The sequence below is a fragment of the Urtica dioica genome, chromosome 8 (assembly GCF_054948205.1).
Source record: "Urtica dioica subsp. dioica isolate 48M chromosome 8, U.dioica_male_clone48M_v1_H2, whole genome shotgun sequence".
Lineage (NCBI taxonomy): Eukaryota > Viridiplantae > Streptophyta > Magnoliopsida > Rosales > Urticaceae > Urtica > Urtica dioica.
This window is the reverse complement of record NC_142763.1, coordinates 5447534-5466396: the sequence shown is the minus strand read 5'-3', so window position 1 is coordinate 5466396 and position 18863 is coordinate 5447534. Positions and strand designations below refer to the sequence as shown.

At 37.1% G+C, this 18863-nt stretch overlaps 2 protein-coding genes and 1 pseudogene across 2 annotated transcripts; 2 read left to right on the top strand and 1 right to left on the bottom strand.

Moving 5' to 3' along the window:
- Positions 1 to 219: 219 nt before the first annotated feature.
- LOC149387538 (uncharacterized) lies at positions 220 to 1056 on the bottom strand. Its single transcript, XM_089622178.1, has one exon. The coding sequence runs from the start codon at positions 1054 to 1056 to the stop codon at positions 220 to 222; it is 837 nt and encodes a 278-aa protein (XP_089478304.1).
- Positions 1057 to 1456: 400 nt separating this feature from the next.
- On the top strand, positions 1457 to 3466 carry LOC149387537 (pentatricopeptide repeat-containing protein At5g50390, chloroplastic pseudogene; annotated as a pseudogene).
- Positions 3467 to 16692: 13226 nt separating this feature from the next.
- Positions 16693 to 18226, top strand: LOC149387536 (uncharacterized). Its single transcript, XM_089622176.1, has 3 exons — positions 16693 to 17488; positions 17555 to 17758; positions 17823 to 18226. Exons 1-3 carry the CDS (start codon positions 16693 to 16695, stop codon positions 18224 to 18226), a joined length of 1404 nt encoding a protein of 467 aa, XP_089478302.1.
- The last annotated feature ends 637 nt before the right edge of the window (positions 18227 to 18863 follow it).

Below are 18863 nucleotides of genomic sequence, written 5' to 3'. Positions count from 1 at the left end.
AAAAAAAACTAACGTAACTCGAACACAATTTTTTTTAGCTTTTTAATTAAACTAAAAAAATTGGGATTTCACAGGTGAGAAGTGACTGTTGATGCTGAATAGTCTGGACCTCCTCCATGGCCATTGCTTGATCCTTCAACCGTGTTGGCTTGGTTCTTGGATTTGAACTTGTAACCAGGGGGATATCCATGCACTTTGTAGCATTTGTCCACTGTGTGACTAAACATCTTGCAGTGTGTGCACATACTTCTCTTTTCCTCTGAGCTTCTTGTTGTCTTCACGAACCGCCATGGCAAGAGAGTTGGATTGATCATTAGAGGACAAGGAATCCAAACCAACTGATCTTTGAGTCTCTTCCTGAGACAACATGGCGTAGACTTTGCTTATTGGTGGAATCGGCTCCATGAGAAGGACTTGACCCCGAGCATGAGTGTAGTTCTCATTCAATCCAATGAGGAATTGCATAACATATTTCGATTCAGCGAATTCACTCAATTTGGCCTTTCCTCCACAAGTGCACGGACACGTACAGTCTAGTTTGAAATCACAAAGATCTTGATGAATAGCCTTGAGTCTTGTGAAGTAAACACCGATGGATTGTTGATCTTGTGATAGGTTGATGAATTCACGCCTTAATTGGAAGATTCTTGGCCCGTTTCTTTGTTGAAATCGATCATTCAGATCGTTCCAAATGTCTCTGGCAGTTCCTCCAAAAAGAATGCTTGAAGCGATTTCTTTGTTCACAGAATTCATTATCCAAGCGATAATCATGCTATTGTTTCGACTCCACAAGCGAAGAAGATCTGGATCTTCAGGCGAAGGCTTCAAGATCGTGCCGTCGATGAACCCTAACTTGTTCTTTGCTTCAAGGACAATGAGCATCGATCGACTCCATGGCATATAATTGGTACCTGTCAAGGCAAGGCTACCTCCAGAAGAGTCTGAATGATGAAGATAGTACGGCGAGGATTGGTCTTCAAAGGTCGACCTAAGGCGAGGATTTTCGGTGATTCCGGTGGAAGGCATCTCTGTCGTCGAGGATTGATTGTCCGCCATTGAAGCAGAGGATTAAGAATCCAGGAACCAGATGAGATGAGAAAAGAAGATCAAGATTCTCAGAGATCACGGAAAAGCTCTGGTACCATATTGGATTTGAGAATCCGATCCAAGAATGAAAGAAAAAATACTGTTTCATTGATTCAAAATAATCAGAGTACAAAGGTATTTAAATACAAAAACTATCAGCTTTAACAAACGTCAATCGACTATGCCCACACGACAAGTCGTATTGCAATTCATTAAAGCCTCGAACTAAAACGACAACAATAACAAACAATGAGAAATTTAAAACAGAAACACGCTAAATAAAACCAACGAATAAACACAACCAGCCAAAGTCCCTCAGCTCCAATACTCTGCGTGTGTTTCCAAAGCTACGAATCTTATCTCTATAGCCATGGAAATCTCGCTCGGATCTCGAACCGCCACAATTTCTTGCGTCTTCGGTTTTTCTTCCTCCGATACTCGGTCCTTCGAGCGCCGGAGATCTCTGATATCGCCGCCGAAGGCTGTGGCTCCCCGCGCAAAGTGCTCTCTCCAGCCACGCCCGGAGGCGAAACGTTTCGCGGTGGACGTTGGCGAGAGGAAAAAAACGGCATCGATCGAGGAGCCGAAGGTGGCTACGAGGTCGATGAGTGGGATTTGCGATGAAATAGAGAAGCTTGTTTCGGGGAAGAGATACGGAGAAGCACTCGAACTTTTCAGGGTTTTGGAGATCGCTGGCTGTAATGGAATCCGGACCAGTACTCTCGATTCACTGGTAAGGGCTTGCATCGGATTGAACTCCATTAGAGGAGTGAAAAATCTCTCTGAATTCGTTTCCAGGACTGGCCTTGAATTGGATTTGCACATGAGGAAGAGGTTTCTTTATATGCACGTGAGGTGCGGGATGATGATCGACGCAGGTAAACTGTTCGACGAATTGCCCGAGTGGGACTTGGTCTCATCCACCATGATGATCGAGGGCCTCGTGGAGTCGAGGCGCTTCACCGAGGCGATCAGTCTGTTCGTCGAGATCCACGAGAAATTCTCCAAGATCGGAGCCCACACATTTGCCACCGTGATTCGAGCCTGCTCGGGCCTCGGAATCGTGACGATCGGACGGCAGATTCACTCCTGCGCGGTCAAGTCCAACGTGGTGGACAATGCCTTCGTGGCCTGCGCTCTGATCAACATGTACAGCAAGTGCAACTCCATTAAAGAAGCTCGGCTCGTGTTCTCCAGGATGGCGGAGAAGACAACGGTGGCTTGGAACTCGATCATCGCAGCGAACGCGCTCCACGAATACACCGAGGAAGCCCCGAGTTCGTACTACGAGATGAGAGAGTCGGGCGTTAAAATCAACCATTTCACGTTCTCCATAGTCATCAAGATCTGCTCGAGGCTCGCCTCGCTGGCGCATGCCAAGCAAGCCCACGCCGACCTCGTGAGCCACGGCTACGGATTCAAACTCGTTGCCAACAACGCGCTCATCGACTTCTACGGAAAGTGGGGCAGCGCCGAGGACGCCTGCAACGTGTTCGACAAAATGCCGCTCAAGGACGTGATCACGTGGAACGCGATGATCGCCGCGTACGGCAACCACGGGCTCGGGAGCGAGGCCATCGAGCTCTTCGAGAGGATGACGAGGGAGAACAACCGGAAGACTATCCCCAATCACGTCACGTTCCTCGCGGTCCTCTCGGCTTGTTCCTACTCGGGCCTCTCCGATCAAGGCTGGGCGATCTTTGAGTCGATGAGCAGATACCACAAGGTCAAGCCTCGGGCGAAGCACTACGCGTGCATGATCGAGCTGCTCGGGAGAGAAGGCTGGTTGGAAGCCCGTAATCGTACCGCTTGCCGGGTCCACGGGGATTTGGAGCTCGGGAGAATCGCAGCCGAGAAGATGTACGGAATGGAGCCGGAATTGCTCAACGGCTATCTAGTCCTCTTGAACATATACAAGGCCACAGGAAAGGCAATGGAAGCTTCTTCCGTGCTTCAGACCCTGAAAAGGAAGGGTCTGAGGATTTTCCCGGCGTACACTTGGATAGAGGTGAAGAAACAGGCTCACGTGTTTCGGTCTGGAGACAAGACCCATGCGGAAACCGAAAAAATCTACCGGAAACTCGAGGAACTGACGGCCGAGATCACAGAGCTCGGGTACGTCCCCGAGCGAGACTCTGTGCTCGACGAACGCGAAGAACGGTCGTCGCACCAGAGCGAGAAACTCGCGATCTCGTTCGGGATCATCAGTACTTCCGACGGGCCGCCGCTGCAGATCGTGCAGGGCCATCGGGTCAGCGGCGATTGCCACTCCGCGATCAAGTTGATCGCTTTGGTCGCCAGGAGAGAAATCGTTCTCAGGGACGCTAGTAGGTTTCACCATTTCAAAGATGGAGTTTGTTCTTGTGGAGATTATTGGTAATTTCTTTCAACAATTATACTACACCTTGTTTCATTTTACTTCTATTCTTCAGTTAGTATCATAAAGATGGGAATTGCTCTTGTGGAGATTATTGGTGACTTTCTTGTCTTTCTTTTTCAAGTACACAACTTTAATGTTAAGATTGTCCATTTAATCATAGCTCAATAAATAAAAATTGGCCTACTCTTGTTATTCAGTTGTGAGTAATTTTTATTTATTCTTTTATTGAGAGGTGATTTGAGACTTACATGTAATCATCCTCATCGGCTTCAACGTTGTTTACATCGTCTTTGCTGAGCACATTTCCTCTCTTTTCTTGCCTCGCTTTCCACTTTTCCACTCTGTCTTTCCATTCCTCATTGGACTCATTGCCATAACCTTCTCTCTCTCCCTCAAATTCCTTACCAGCAACTACACATTCCAATCACAGCAACGCAATTAATTGCATGTCTATATATATATTTCTGATATCGATTAGGAAATCCAATTACCACTTCCTCCAACAGAGAAAGCGTGAACATTGGGCTGCCATTGCTGATTACTGTTATTATTGTTATGGTTGTCTCCACCGTCCTGTAAAATAAATAATTATTTATAATTGCCCTGAAAATGTCTTCAAATAGATACAGAAATGTATGTAGTATGGCACACCTCTGTGGCGCTTATAACAAGTGTTGCATTGAGGACAGCACTGGTTTCTGTCATTGCGCTCGTAGTCGTAGCACGGCCGGCACACCGGAAACTTGCACACGTGGCACGCCGAGAACACCTCTCCGTTCTCGTTGCACCCGATCTCGTCCCCACACACACGGCAAGTGCTCTTCGACAATACGATAAAAATTAATTGTCCTACTAATAGACTAGTTTATAAATTTTACATTTGTTAAGAAGTCTCAGTATGTCTTGGGTGATTAATTTACTTTATCCTATACCTATACATTATAGAATAAATTTAAATCTTAATTATATTTATCTTTATCATATTTAAAAAGAATATGTCGAACTCTGTAACAGATAACTATTATATTGCTATAAGATAATGAAGTGAATAATGTATTTGTAATTCTCACCGTAACAATGATTTCATTAAGATATTATAAGAATTGTTTGAAAATATATTAGGAATAATTTAAAAGACAAACTCGTTATACATTGCTTTTATATTGCAAGTTGAATTTAAAATTTACAATACGAATAATCCAAACTATACAAAAGGATACTAAATAATGTATGATCATAACAAATTAGAAAAATAGTCCTTATGCACTAAGAATTAGGACTGGTTAAAAATATCGTGAATGTTTGTGACCCATTATTTCTGAAGCCCACAACGTGGGTTTGTATGTGTGAAACAATTATGGCTCAAGTGTATTAATACTCATTACAACACGGACGTATATACATAGAGTGAGCTAACGCTCAGCGAGAATAACGCCCTATTGAAAGTCTATCGTATTTTAAAACATAAGCATGAACCGGTTATTAGTACTTTAAAATTAACCGTGACATGAGATACCCTATTGAAAGTCTATCGTATTTTAGTTCGGGGGTCCCCTAGAGTAGTCGTACCGATTTCAGTGTACACTTTGGAAACGAACCATGGGGCTGCGACCTCCCATAGAACGCCCCGTCACATACATAAACATATGAGGAACTCTCAACGTGAGCCCGTAGTTCGGCTCGAGAAATTCCTCTAGCTACCTCCGTAGTTCGAGGCGATACAACTCTCTTGCTTACTTAACTTATTAATCGTGTTTATTACGTTAAAAGCATGAGTGACATAAGATAAAAGCATACATGATAACATAGCTAGAAAGATAAGACGTGTTATAGATATTTCAATACACAGCATAAGATAACATAAACTCACATATCGTCATACCATATCATACCAAGCACATTCCGAACAAACACACACACAAAAAAATTCACACAATACTTAAATACCACATAATACTTAGTATATTTTTGAACTAATCCGTGTTGCAGTGAGATTATTCTCACCTTCGTTTTGGAAATTACAACCGTTGGTCGAGAACGGCTCGAGAAAACTAGATGGGTCAGAAAAAACAATGCGGCTCGGAACCTAATCGATGGAAAAAAAATTATTAAGCTACTGTTGAAGAAGTTCTAAAGACAACTCAGGTTCTGGAAATTTTCAAAAATGACTTTCAAAGTGAAATTACCAAAATACCCTTGGCTATTAGGGTTTCGGTGAAAAATTAAAACTCTGAGAAAACTTCTGTAAAAATTTCAGTACATATAAAACATAATTTTGATCACTTTATGTAAAGGCACCACTCCAAAATAAGTTTTAACTATTTATTAAAAATAAAGGAAGTGCTAAAATCTAACTTTTAAATTTTCGCCAAAACTGTCTGCGCACCGTTTTTATATAATCAGAACATATTCTATATTTGATAAAAAAAATCAATTAAAAGTTTAGATAGAAGACATCTAAGCCTAACTTTTCCAAAAAAAAAATCAACACAAAACCAAATTTGTTGAATCCAAAGTAAACGTTTAAAGTTTGAAAATCGCGTGAATAGGTCTCAGGTCTGTGCACTGATTTGAAAATAATCGGAAAATATTCTGTATTTCATAAAACTATTTTTCGATTAAAGATTTAGATAGAAGACACTTAAATCTAACGTTTCCAAAAAGAATCAATTAAAAATAATTATTTTTGAAGCCAGGGTAAGCGTATGAAAATCAGTGATTGGTTAAATCCGACTAGAAACCCTTTTAAAAAAAAAAACAAATTGTTGTTCATATAAATGTTAAAGAAAACCATAAGTTTTCATATAAACCAAAGAGCTACACGAATTTACCTTGATTAGGGATGAAGAAAGATAAAAAAAACACTTCTTAAAAGCTTTACACTCTAAACAAGATGGATCTAATTAGTATTTAGTGGCTAGGTTTTTTTTTTTTTGGAAAAGAAGAGAGGGATAGAGAGGAAAAGGGGAGAGAAGGCTGAGAGATAGAATGGCGTGAAAAGAAGAGAAAAGAAATTATGTTTTGTTATAACACTTAGAAAACAAATTTAGAATCATGTTTCTTTTTCTTTGAAATTTGTTTAGAAAGCACAAAACAATGAAAATGTGTTTTCTATTTTATCTCTCTTATATTTTTAATTAAACTCTAAAACAATTGAATGTAAAACATAACCAAACAACATTTTAAAATATTCTGAATTGTAACTCTAAATCTGTTTTTTAAATTTAAAATTAGAATCGGAAAATAAAATTTAAAAACAAAAAACAAATTTAGAATTCTAAACCAAACGGCCTCTACAATTTTCAAAAATTTAGTAGTGCATTCGTCCCATCTGGTCACCATATGGCTCCCACTTTATGTTGCAGCCACTTTTGATATTGTATTCTCCGTGTTTCGAGTACTTCCGGTCAGTAAAAAAACTAACTATAGAAATAATCTGTCTAAATGTTTTCTCACAAAAACAATTTTTTTTTTTTCAAATTGTAGATGATTATTTTTCTTGATGGTAAAACAATTTTTAATTATTTTTATACTATTTTGAGATTAATTCAATATTGTGTATTGTCTATATAATTTCATTTATCGGAAAAATAATTGTTTTCAATTTAAAAAAAATAATAATAATTTTGAGCTACTTTTGTAAACAATCAGTGAAGAAAGTGAGTAAATGTTAGTCCAAATCAATGAAATGCCTTATGTTTTTGTATTTTTTGCTGTTGTTGTAAGTTGTAACATGATATACCTAGTACTAGCAACTAGTTAAAAACATAAAATTTCTATTTGTGTACGGAACATCGTAGGAAATAAAGTTCTTTAAGCATCTTTTGTCATAATATTTTTTTAAGACCATTTGCTATCTTTTTTCATATTTGATTGACTCTTTTCTAGCTACCATATACTATAAGCTTTGTAGGGATGAGAATATTTTTTTAGATAATAAATAAATAAAAATAAAAAATATGAGAAAGAAGAGTAAAAATAAATAAAAATCCTTTTACAGACACATGTAGACTGATCAAAATATATTCAGATCCCCTGCTTCCTCAAATTTTTTAGGGGCATTGTTTCGTCTATGAAAATTTAGATCATGAGTTTTATTATACTTCTTTATGTTAATAAAATACGTGAAAGATAAAATTTAATTTATATTTGCATTTTTAGTTTTTGGAGAAATATATTTCGAAGAACGCACGTGATCACATAGCAGAAAATATATCAACTCAATTCTATGACCTTCATCTTATAAATTTAATCTTGTGCTTTATCACACATACATTTTACAAAATCTCTCTTGTAAATTCATATTTTGTAATGATCTCCAATCTTCCATTAATATATGGACTACTTACATATTTTGTCCCTCAGCTCTTACTCATGTCACAATAGTCCTCTCAAATTCGAAAAATAGCATACGTGCCCTCAAAATCCGACATCGGGGAATATGTAGTCCTTCTGTTAAATATTTTTGACGGTGTTAAACAATTAAAAGATGAAATGGTATTCAACCTTATCTTTTCTTTATTGTTTATTTATTTTATTATTTTGTTTATTTTTTTTAAAGAGAGAGAAAGAGAAAAATAAAATAAAATTCTTTTAAGGGACACACTTATGGTCACATTATATGCTAAAGGCTTTGTAGGATGGAGAATAAAGGCTAGAGATTTTTTTTAAAGAGAGAGAGAAAGAGAAAAATAAAATAAAATTCTTTTAAGGGACACACTTATGGTCACATTATATTTGAAGACTTTGTAGGATGGAGAATAAAGGCTAGAGATTTTTTTTAAAGAGAGAAAAAGAGAAAAATAAAATAAAATTATTTTAAGGGACACACTTATGATTTGTTGAGATTCTTGAGAATATACATGCTCAGACTCATATTGCTTCAGCTATTCTATTCTTTGTAGGTGCATTGCTTTATTCTATTGATATAACATTGCTTGATCTTTTAAAACATGGCTTTTATTATTCTTTGTATATTAGTTCAAATTTAAAACATGAAAAGAGAAATTTAGTCAAATATGTAATAACGCACATGAAAATGTCAAAAATTGAATTTATGTATCTTTTATTAATGGACAAAAGTACTGATAATAATGAAGAAATCATGAAATCCTAAGCCATTGGGATGAAAATTTACTTCCATATTCTATAAAATGTGGAACCATAAATTATAGGATGAAAATTTTCATTCCAAATATTTATGCATTAATCTATAGATGGATCTTGAAATTCATATTTTATATATAAAAAAATAACTAAATGTGATATTAAAAAATTTTAAAATTTGTTTTTGTAGTTGTGGGTTGTACAATAATTGATCTAAGCAATTTTACACTTGTGTTACTGTGTATATGTACTTTTGATGACAAATATGTGATTTAATAAATTTAGTTGATTCTAATATATTATTAATTCTAAAAGCGAATATATCAATTAATAAATTATTTAATGGAAGAAAAATAAAGGCGAGAGATTCCGATTCTCCAAAGAAGACGATGGGTCGCTTTATCCCGGAAAATAACAGGAAGGTGAGCATAAGTCTGGGAGTTCACTGCTGAGCCCTGAACAACAATATTGGAACAACAATATTGGAGAATCAGTATCTCTAAATGAATTCATGTACTTAACAAGTAAAAGAGTATCACTCATTACATGGGAGTATTAACTAATTAAACCACGTGGATTAACATTACAGGATTAGAAGGTCATAGGTATGTCCGTATGTATTAACCCAATGTACTAAGAAAGCTTCTTGCTTGTTTAACAAACTAGCTTGAACTTGGCAAAAACTCACGTGCTGTGCCTTTTGGGTAGAATTGTAATTTAACTCGGACCCTTAATAAACTAATTCAAACAAAGTAGGAAGGAAAACCAAAACTATTAAACCTGCTCTGTTTGATATTAATCCTTACAAGGATATAGAATTTGGCCACAAAAGCAAACCAGTACAGAGCCTTTCACGGGTGTTTTCTCTCTTTAGCTAACTTTTATTTTTAAAAGCTTTCTGCTGTAATAAATACACCTTCCATGCCATGCTACCTTGTGTTTTCTTTTCAAAATGTACTATTGTCCTTAACAACATTCCAAGGGCTTTCTTATATGCCATGTGACTTATGTGTCTGAAGTACTGACATTAAAAAAAAAGCTGATTGTGTCTGATGTAGTGGGGTTGAAAAAAAAAACGAACATAAAATAAATGGGATAAATTTATAGATATGCTGATTGTGCGCAAATGCCAGATTATAGTTTTTAAGACCTATTGATTCAAAGAATACTAGGAGTTAAGCATCTAAAATTCGTCGATTGAAATGAATAGAAAATTTGAGAATAAAAAGAGAACACTCTCAAAAAGGTTTGTTTTTTTTTTCATCATAATCTGTTGCATTGAAGAAGGTTGTAAGATTGTATAGGAGACCTTGAGACTTTTCACAGATCAAAACCAACAAAATATGAAAGGTCTTACAATCTGGAATCGAAAACCAATAAACTCAAACTTAAAAGTCAAGAAAAGAGAAATTGAAATTGCATACAAATGGCCGAAAACATAAAACGTCATTTTGAAGTACAAAATGTTTGAATTTTGGCTTAAATCACCCGACCCCAGTGCTTAGCACTGGGTCCATTTTTTTATGCCGTTTCCAAACCGAAAACACTACTTTTGCGTCGATTTCTGTCAAGGAAATCCAAATTTTCAAAAATTATAATCTCACATTTTTTCTATTATCAGAAGCTGATTGAATCACATGTGTACTACATGATGCTGATTGAAAGTTATCTATTCTTTTCCTTCTGCCATTTTGTGAAAACTGCAATATTTAATGCTGTGAACTTCTTTATGAGAAGCCTTGGTACAAAGAAAAACTATTATACTACAGCCTGGCAGATAATGTATTGGAAGAATTCAAAGAAGGCATAGGATTGTTTACAGGATCTTCTGCGACCATTATTCAGTACAATTTTGTTAAGAACTGATCATCTATGAATTCAGTGGCGGATCCAAACTCGGAAGGAGGGGGGGCCAAAACTGAAATTAGGCTGTAAAAAAAAAAAAAAAAAAAAAAATACTTTTTTAAGCCCAATTTTTTTTTTTTTGAGGGGGGGGGGGGGGGGGGGGGGGCAGGCCACTTGAGCCCACCACCTGGTCCGCCCCTGTATGAATTGAACACTACATAATTTACTATAATTCATTAGTTTTTTTTGCATTACTTGCTCTTGGTCAAGGCTAAGCTAAATATCCGTGCGACATAAACATTCTGCAGAATCAAACCAAGCATTGGATATCTCAGGAAGGTCGGTACGCGATTCAATGGCCGCTTAGGTGTTGCCCCAGCCTATATTTGGACCTCATGAATCTCACCATACCTTTGTATATGTGAGGTACGAAAATGCTGTGGAACATCATTTTATACCTAACTTTGATCACCTTAGTGAAATCACCTTATTTACTACACAGACATAATTATTCATTATTTTCCACAAAATCACCTTAGTTCTATTCTTTTCTTTTTATTTTAATTCCTAAATTCTTTGTTTCAAAATAGCACTATTATGGGTTTAAATCACCTTAATTCCATAATTATTCTTTGTTTCTTTATTTTCGACCAAAAGAAAGTGAAAATGTGAAAGTACTTTGTGTATGAGGGTAATTTTGTCATTTTTGAAAATTTTGTAAAGAAAAAATAAACGAAAAATAGATGAAAGGATACATTTGTGTCATTAAATACTTGTTAGGGAATCTTAAGTAATGAACAGTAAGCTCACAGGATATAAATAGTATAATTGAAAACTCAATGTATAGATACAGTATTTGACAAAACTCAGAGGATAAATATGATTTTATAGCCAATTTAGAAAGTAATATTGTGTTTTTAATAGACTAGTGCGATAAATTTTACAATTGTTGTCCCTCAACGCCATACTTTTGCAATCGTAGACGTTCAAGATATTTTATAGGTGTTGTCCATGTTAATCTTCTTCTATTTGGAACTTCGTAAGATTTTTAGTTCTCTTCAGTTCCAACCCTTGTTCTGAACCAAGTGTCAAACATTTTAATGAAATTTTACTTCTATATTCTATAAATTGTAGATCCATTAAATATGTAATGAAAAATTCTATGAAAAAGTTACGAAAATAACGGTTTTAAGGTCACATTTGTTAAAGTAGCAATTATTTTAAATCCTTTAAAAAAATAAACAGTTATTTTTCTTATAAATGAAATTGTAAACAGTAAAAAAAATTAAATAAAACCTAAAGCAGTAAACAATTATTGTTTACTGTTTGAAAATGACTGTTTATAAATTAAAAAAAAACTATATCTTTACAGTAAAAAATATAGAATGCAAAAAGCTGAAAATCCATTCCAAATTTGTATGGGTAGATGGATCTGAAAATCCATACATTCGTATTTTAAAAATATATATTTTAAATGTGATATCAGAAGTTTCTTTGAAAAGCTTTTGTAGTTGTGGGCCAATTTGTAAAATATTGACAAAAAATATTTTACTATCGTGTACTTTTGCCGATGTGATGACAAATATATGTAAAAAAAACGAGTTGATGGTTTTGCATGCGATAATAATGAGTTACATTATTACATGAAAAAAGAAAGAAGAACAAAAAAAAAAGGACGGAGATTCCAAGCTCTATCTCTACATCATCATGAAAAGGCGAGAACAATATCGATCAAGACTTTGACTATAAACTCATGTACTTTTGCAAGATATGCATGACAAATCGAAACCCCACAATATCAAATTATTAATATTTTATTTAGAAAAACACAAGACCTTCTTGTTCTCTTCTCTTCTTGTTGATTCCAGTACGCCTGCTTTGTCATAAATATTAATACTGAACACTTTTGGTCCCGGGTCAGTTTCTAGTTTCATCGCAGTTAATCGTTTTTCACAGCATGATTAGATGAGAGAGAGATAACTAATTCAAGATAGAGGATGTATTCTGAAAATAAGGCGGTTATTTATTCAAATCTTATTTAGCAATGACTGCATAATCTTGTCCTTCACGAATGCAAGGCTACAAGCCACTGAAAGCATTTTCAAAACTATTATTTTTATGTCAATTCTATAAAACATAGCCTCAAAATATATACTTTATTCTCAAACTGTGATAAATGGTTGTTCAACTAAGTTACCGTGCCTACTTGTTGAATAATTGATTAATTTTAACGGAATTAATTAAATCAACAATCAATCAAACAATAATATGTTAAAGCAGTAAAGAACACGCAAGATTAATAAGTGTATTCGGTGATAAAATACCTACTCAAGGGAACTGATACGTTAGGAGTGAAAAAAAAATCCACTAATACGAATAGTCAAAGATACATAAATATTAAGTTTGACAAAACTCTCATTCGCAAACACCTTCGTCTTTGACTCATTCTCTGGATTTTTGCAACCTAAGTTCCACTTAGTTTGAAACTCCATCTCCCTTTCACCCAATTCGCTCCCGAAGATTGACAAACACATCAATGCAAAAACACACGCTCTCACACAGTCAGTACGATGTTACACAAGTTGTAAGTTTCTTTGAGCTCGTTACCGATGATGATCTCCAGAGTAGAGAGACAAACTCAAAGTTATGGCTGCGCAAATTTTACCAAAAAAAAAGTGAATTCGATCGCTCAAAATAAACCCTAGGTGTATTTATATGATTGACTTCTTAATCACTCGCGAAATCTAATAATTTAGATCTCCTAGCAAAAAAGTGCTTTGTTTCTATTTTCGCGCGGGAAGAAAAAGACACAAATACCCCGATATCTTTAAGTAGCTTGAACAATTCATTGAACATTTGACTTGAGCAGCGGTTACAATTTGTTTTGTCAAACATAAAACATCGAGAATCACGTACTTTAAAAATAAAGGAAAAAATATATGTCCAAAACCGTGATGTTGGAGGATTCTCAATCACTCAATGATATCCTCCACATAAGGCTTCAAGAGATCCGCTCAACTTATTTTCTTTCTATATTTATTTGGTGCTAAAACAGTTGATCTTCTCACTTTTTGGCCAACGTTCTTGTTATGCCATTTTCTTAATCGTCAAGTTGATCTCCAATGAAGAGAGAGATATTTTTCTGATACCAAGTCCATTGTAGTATACACTGGAAGCGAAAAAAAAATCTATATATGAAACAATAGCTCCAATCAAAATGAAAATCTTCTCTTTTTCTGAAACGAGATGCGCTAACCAATCATTTATTCTCATGAGAGAGAGATAATTTAGAAGCCAGCTAGTAAGCCCTTGGAATGTTGTTCAGGACAATACAGTACATTATTTAAAAGAAAACACCTGTTAGCATGGAATGAAAGGTTTCCGTGCAGACGAAAGCTTTTGGACCAGAGTCTTGAGATAAAACATATAATATATCTATAAAAAAAATCATATAATATTAGTTTTTGTCGTTGCACACGTGAAAGGCAATGTACGGTCAAAGAAATTAGATCCTTGTAAGGAGACTAATATACAGGTTTAAAAAAAATCTCTTACTACTTGGTTTGAATTAGATAGTGTTCTGTCAAATATATATATATATATATATATATATATATATATATATATTTACTTTCTATCATATTAACCCACGTGGTTTAGTTAATCCTCCTATAAATGATATAGTTTTTCTTGTTAAGCATAGGAATTCATGTAGATTCTCCAATATTGTTTTTTTTGCATAGAAGGTATATTTCTGATAAAAGGGCAGTTATTTATTCAGATATTATCCTTGACTTTCATCCAAGGTTCGACATCCCGCGGGTTCCGGTCAGGATCCCCTGAATCGGAGGGGACCGGGACGGAACTTGCATAAACCGGTCCCGTGAACCAAACCCGGTGGAATCCCGGTCGAACCGGGCCGGATTCCCTCAGACCGGGTCCCGTTTTAGGTATGTAAACTAGCAACGTAGCCATTTTTAAAACATGGTTTTTGGAATCTAGCAAACGTTTGGTAAATTTTGCAATTTAGCAATTTACTGAAATTTACGGATATAAAATACCTAATTTACCATTTTTCTTATACTTGATCAAAACACTAGCCCACGTTTGATCGGTTTGAATTGTATACAGCCAATTAATTTCATATTTTTTCGCAATTTAATTGGATATTTAGCTAATTTAATAGAAGATTTGGTGATGTAATTAAAAGAGAAAATTTAATGCAATAAATGCACAAAAAATTTACCATAATTAACAGAAATTAACAAATCAGCGGAGATTAACAAAAATTTACAAACATTTACACTGTATTTGCTTACTCGGCTATAATTTCAGCAATTTAATTTCAACTTTTTGAATTCATAATAGGAGATTCGGTGATATAATTAAAAGGGAAAGGAAATATTTATTTGATTGAATAAAGTCAAACAAGATAATGAATACACGTAATTATGATAAAATTCTGTTCAAAATTAGAAAATAAATTTGGAAAACAAAAATACAGTGTTAAATGCGTATTAAAGGAAAGGAAAGAAATCGGCTCTACCTGCACATATGTAAATTTACCATAATTAACATAAATTAACAAAGCAACGGAGATTAACAAAAATTTACGAACATTTACACTGTATTTGCTTACACGGCTATAATGTTCATTAAAGAAAAAAACGCTCAATAACCAACTTTGCCAAATATAGATTTTTTTTTTTAAATTCGAAATATACTACAAAACCAAGTTTCAAAACGTGGGCTAGTATTTTTGAAACCAAACTAAGGCTAATATAGTAAATACCATCTTACATAAATATGACATGTCATCAAATTTGGCTAGATTCGAAAATTAAACGAAACGTTGACTAGATTACAATTGCAACGTTTGATGTGGCTTAGATCGACTAATTTTTCTATTTGTCCCTAAATTCGCGAAACCCTTATCTCCCGATGAACGAATTTGCGCGTCCCGTCCCAATCGGGTCCCGTCGACTCTCTTCGTGTTTTACTCAAATCCCGGCCAAATCCCACGAAACCCTTCGAGTCTGTCCTTCGTCCCGCCGGATCCCGTCTTGAAGATGCCGATTTTGTCCAGATCCCGGGGAACCCGAGAGGTACCAGCCGAGTTCTTCAATTTTTGGGATTTTTTTTCAATTTTTAGTTATGAATTGTTGATTATTGCGATTATTGTCATGATGAAGTTAAAATTAGTGATTATTGTCATGATGAAGTTGAAATAATAGTGGTGATTACAATTAATTTGATGATTATTGTTATGGTTTATGTGGATGATTATTGTGGTGGTTATTTTGTTGATTTTTGTTATATGATTATGAATTGATGATTAGTTTAGAGTTAATTTGATGGTGGTTACGTTGATTGTTGTTAGCTGTCATATGAATTGATGATTATTATAGAATTTTAATTAATTCCGAGATTAAAATGTTGAATTGAATTGATTATTATTACGAGGTATGGCGTCCGACCCGACATACAAGTATTGCGACCCCATCAAAGGATGAGCACGTGCATACAAATGCAAGTTTTGCGGGCACATCATTGGAGGTGGTGGAATCACACGTGTGAAGAACCACTTGGCGAACGTGGACAAGACAAGAAGCGTTAAGTTTTGCGACAAAGTTCCTCCTGAAGTAAAATTGGAAATGCAAAATTTACTCCACGGGAACTTTCAAAAGAAAAAATAACGTCAGAGTCTGGGTGAGTCGATACGAGCAAACCTCCAAAAAAGTCTAGGGGAGAGTCGAGACTCTGACGAAGACGTAGCCAAAGAGCAGGAACTTCGTCGCGTAATGAAGAGGTCACGAGAGGCACAAGCGCCGAACAATGGCGGAAGGAACGTGAAGGTCCCGGCGGATCCTCAGGATCTCCTCCAATGACCGCACGGTCATTGTACCGAAGCGATAGTGCGCGACAAAGGAGGGTTGATGAAGCGCAACCCGGCATCAAGAAGAGATTGGCCAAAGCCATTGGCCGATTTTTCATTCACTCGCAAGTTGCTGCAAACAAGACACTTGACCATCACTTCCTGAACATGATTCATGTTTCCGGTGAAGTCGGTAAGTAAAAAAAAATTTATATCGATTTTACAAATATAAATTGCAATCTTTTGTATTTGATATTGATCTTATTTACCTGTAGGACCGAATGTCCCGGTGCCCAGCCCGAAAGACATTCACAGGTGGATACTCGACGAAGAGGTACGAGACATGCGAGCGTATGTCGAAGAACAAAAGGTCAAGTAGCAGACGTACGGATGCACTATCATGGCCGATGGATGGATGGGACCCACGAGATTAAGCATAATAAACATTATGGTTTATTGTTGTGGGTCCGCCGTCTTCTTGAAGTCAATTGACGCGTCCGACAAGATCAAGAGTGCGGAGTACCTATTCGGGATATTCTCCGAGGTGATTGATCAAGTAGGACCACAGAACATCGTACTGGTCGTCACCGATAACGGGTCCAACTACAAGTCTGCGGGAAAGAAGCTGATGAGAAAGTATAACTTGTACTGGACCCCTTGCGCCGCACATTGCCTAGACCTTATGTTCGAAGATATTGGGAAGAGGCCAAGTATCGACAACGTGGTGAAAGCTACTCGACAGACGACCAAATTCATCTACAACCACGGCTCCGTTTTGTCCAAGCTACGAGAGACTAGTACGGGTGAAATTGTGAGACCCGGGGCGACAAGATTCGCGACCAACTACTTGGCTCTCAGAAGTCTCCGAGCCAAAAGATCACCTCTCAAGAACCTCCACACGTCTCAATGGTGGGATGATTTGAAGTTGTCGTCCTCACGAGAAGGGAAATGGGTTACCGAAAACGTTTTACAAGCCCATTTTTGGCAAGGTGTCGACGACGTGTGCGCCATATTCGAGCCCATGTACATGTGTTTACGACTAGTGGACTCAGAGGTGCATCCCACCATGGGGTTGTTGTACTATGTTTTCACTGAGATGCGAAAGCTGTTGGAATCACTTCATGGGCGTCATTGGGTCGTAGACATTATCGACAATAGATGGAACAACCAATTAGGCCACCCGTTACATGAAGCAGGTACTCTTTTTTTTTAAATTATATTAAGTCTATTATGAGCCTAACATTATTTTAAATTATGTGCAGCTTTTTTCCTTAATCCAAACTTGCAGTACAACAGGGAAATCCATAAGGAGAGTACCCATATGACCTCGGTGACCAAAGTGTTCGACGCTCTACACCCCGACGAAGATTCATCGATGTTGGCAAGTGAGTTGTTGTCATTTCGAGACATGCGAGGTGACTTCGCCCAGAAAAGTGCAATGACTACGAGGGGCACCGTGAATGCAGGTAAATCTCATGAAGATGTTATTAAAGTTTGTTCACTTCTTAACTACATTCGTATTGAGTGCAGCTACGTGGTGGGAACTATATGGGAATCATACACCTACGCTGCAGAAGTTGGAAAGGCGAATCCTATCGCAAACGGCGTCCTCATCTGCTTGTGAGAGGAACTCGAGTATGTTTGCTTTGATTCACACGAAGCAAAGGAACCGTTTGGCGCACTCAACACTCGACAAGCTTGTCTTTGCAAGCTACAACATGAAGTTGAGCTTGAGAGACAAAAGAGCGAGGTATGCGGACGAAATGGAACCTCTCGATCCTATTGATATCATTGAAAGGGCTTTCGATAGGTCAGGCGCGGATAATGATGGCGACGATGAGCTTTACCGTTGGATCGATCCGGTCCACTTGGATGGTGCTGACAACTTGCCCGATCCTTTGGCGGAAATCATGCTCGGACAGAAGGAGTTTTGAGTGAAGAGGTCGGAGTTGATACCCGTGGTCATGATTCAGGTGGCGGCTCGTCACACGGGGGTAGCGGGTCACCATCACACGGGGGCGATGAGTTTCAATACATGGGCGGGGAGCAATCCAGGGAAACGGGTCTCAATACTAGGGCGGCGGGTCTCATTATCAGGGCAGCGGGTCTCAACACGGGGATGAGCCATTCAATCCGTTCTTTTTTGCTCCGGAAAGTGGAGGAAATCAAGGCGGAAACCAAAGAGGTATGAACGATGCGATCTCAATGTCGGGTAGTAATGAAATAGATATATTGACTTTAGAATTTGGAGGGTTCTCTATTACACCCGACGGCTCCGAGATTGGTTATCCACAGTTCCAGGCGTCATACGATCCTAACAAGAATCAATCTTACTCATCCTACACTTATGTCCTCGTCCCCGTCCCCGTCCCCGTAATACCCATGATCGCAGTGGAAGACACACAAGAGTCCGACAATGGGTACGGTCAAACCCCTTTCACACGTTGGGAGGACAGTTGTCCTCGTACTCGCGTCCTATTAGTCTTAGTCAGGAGACCTACGATTATCACTTCCGTACGTGGTTCAACACATATTCTAGTCCCATGACATGGTACTAGTATAAGATGATGG

Bases quoted from the DNA above. Each gene is read 5' to 3' on its own strand.
- LOC149387538 (XM_089622178.1), bottom strand. From the start codon at position 1,056: ATGGCGGACAATCAATCCTCGACGACAGAGATGCCTTCCACCGGAATC.
- LOC149387536 (XM_089622176.1), top strand. From the start codon at position 16,693: ATGGCCGATGGATGGATGGGACCCACGAGATTAAGCATAATAAACATT. The intron at 17,489-17,554 runs GTACTCTTTTTT...AATTATGTGCAG, and splicing joins CCACCCGTTACATGAAGCAG to CTTTTTTCCTTAATCCAAAC. The intron at 17,759-17,822 runs GTAAATCTCATG...TATTGAGTGCAG, and splicing joins GAGGGGCACCGTGAATGCAG to CTACGTGGTGGGAACTATAT.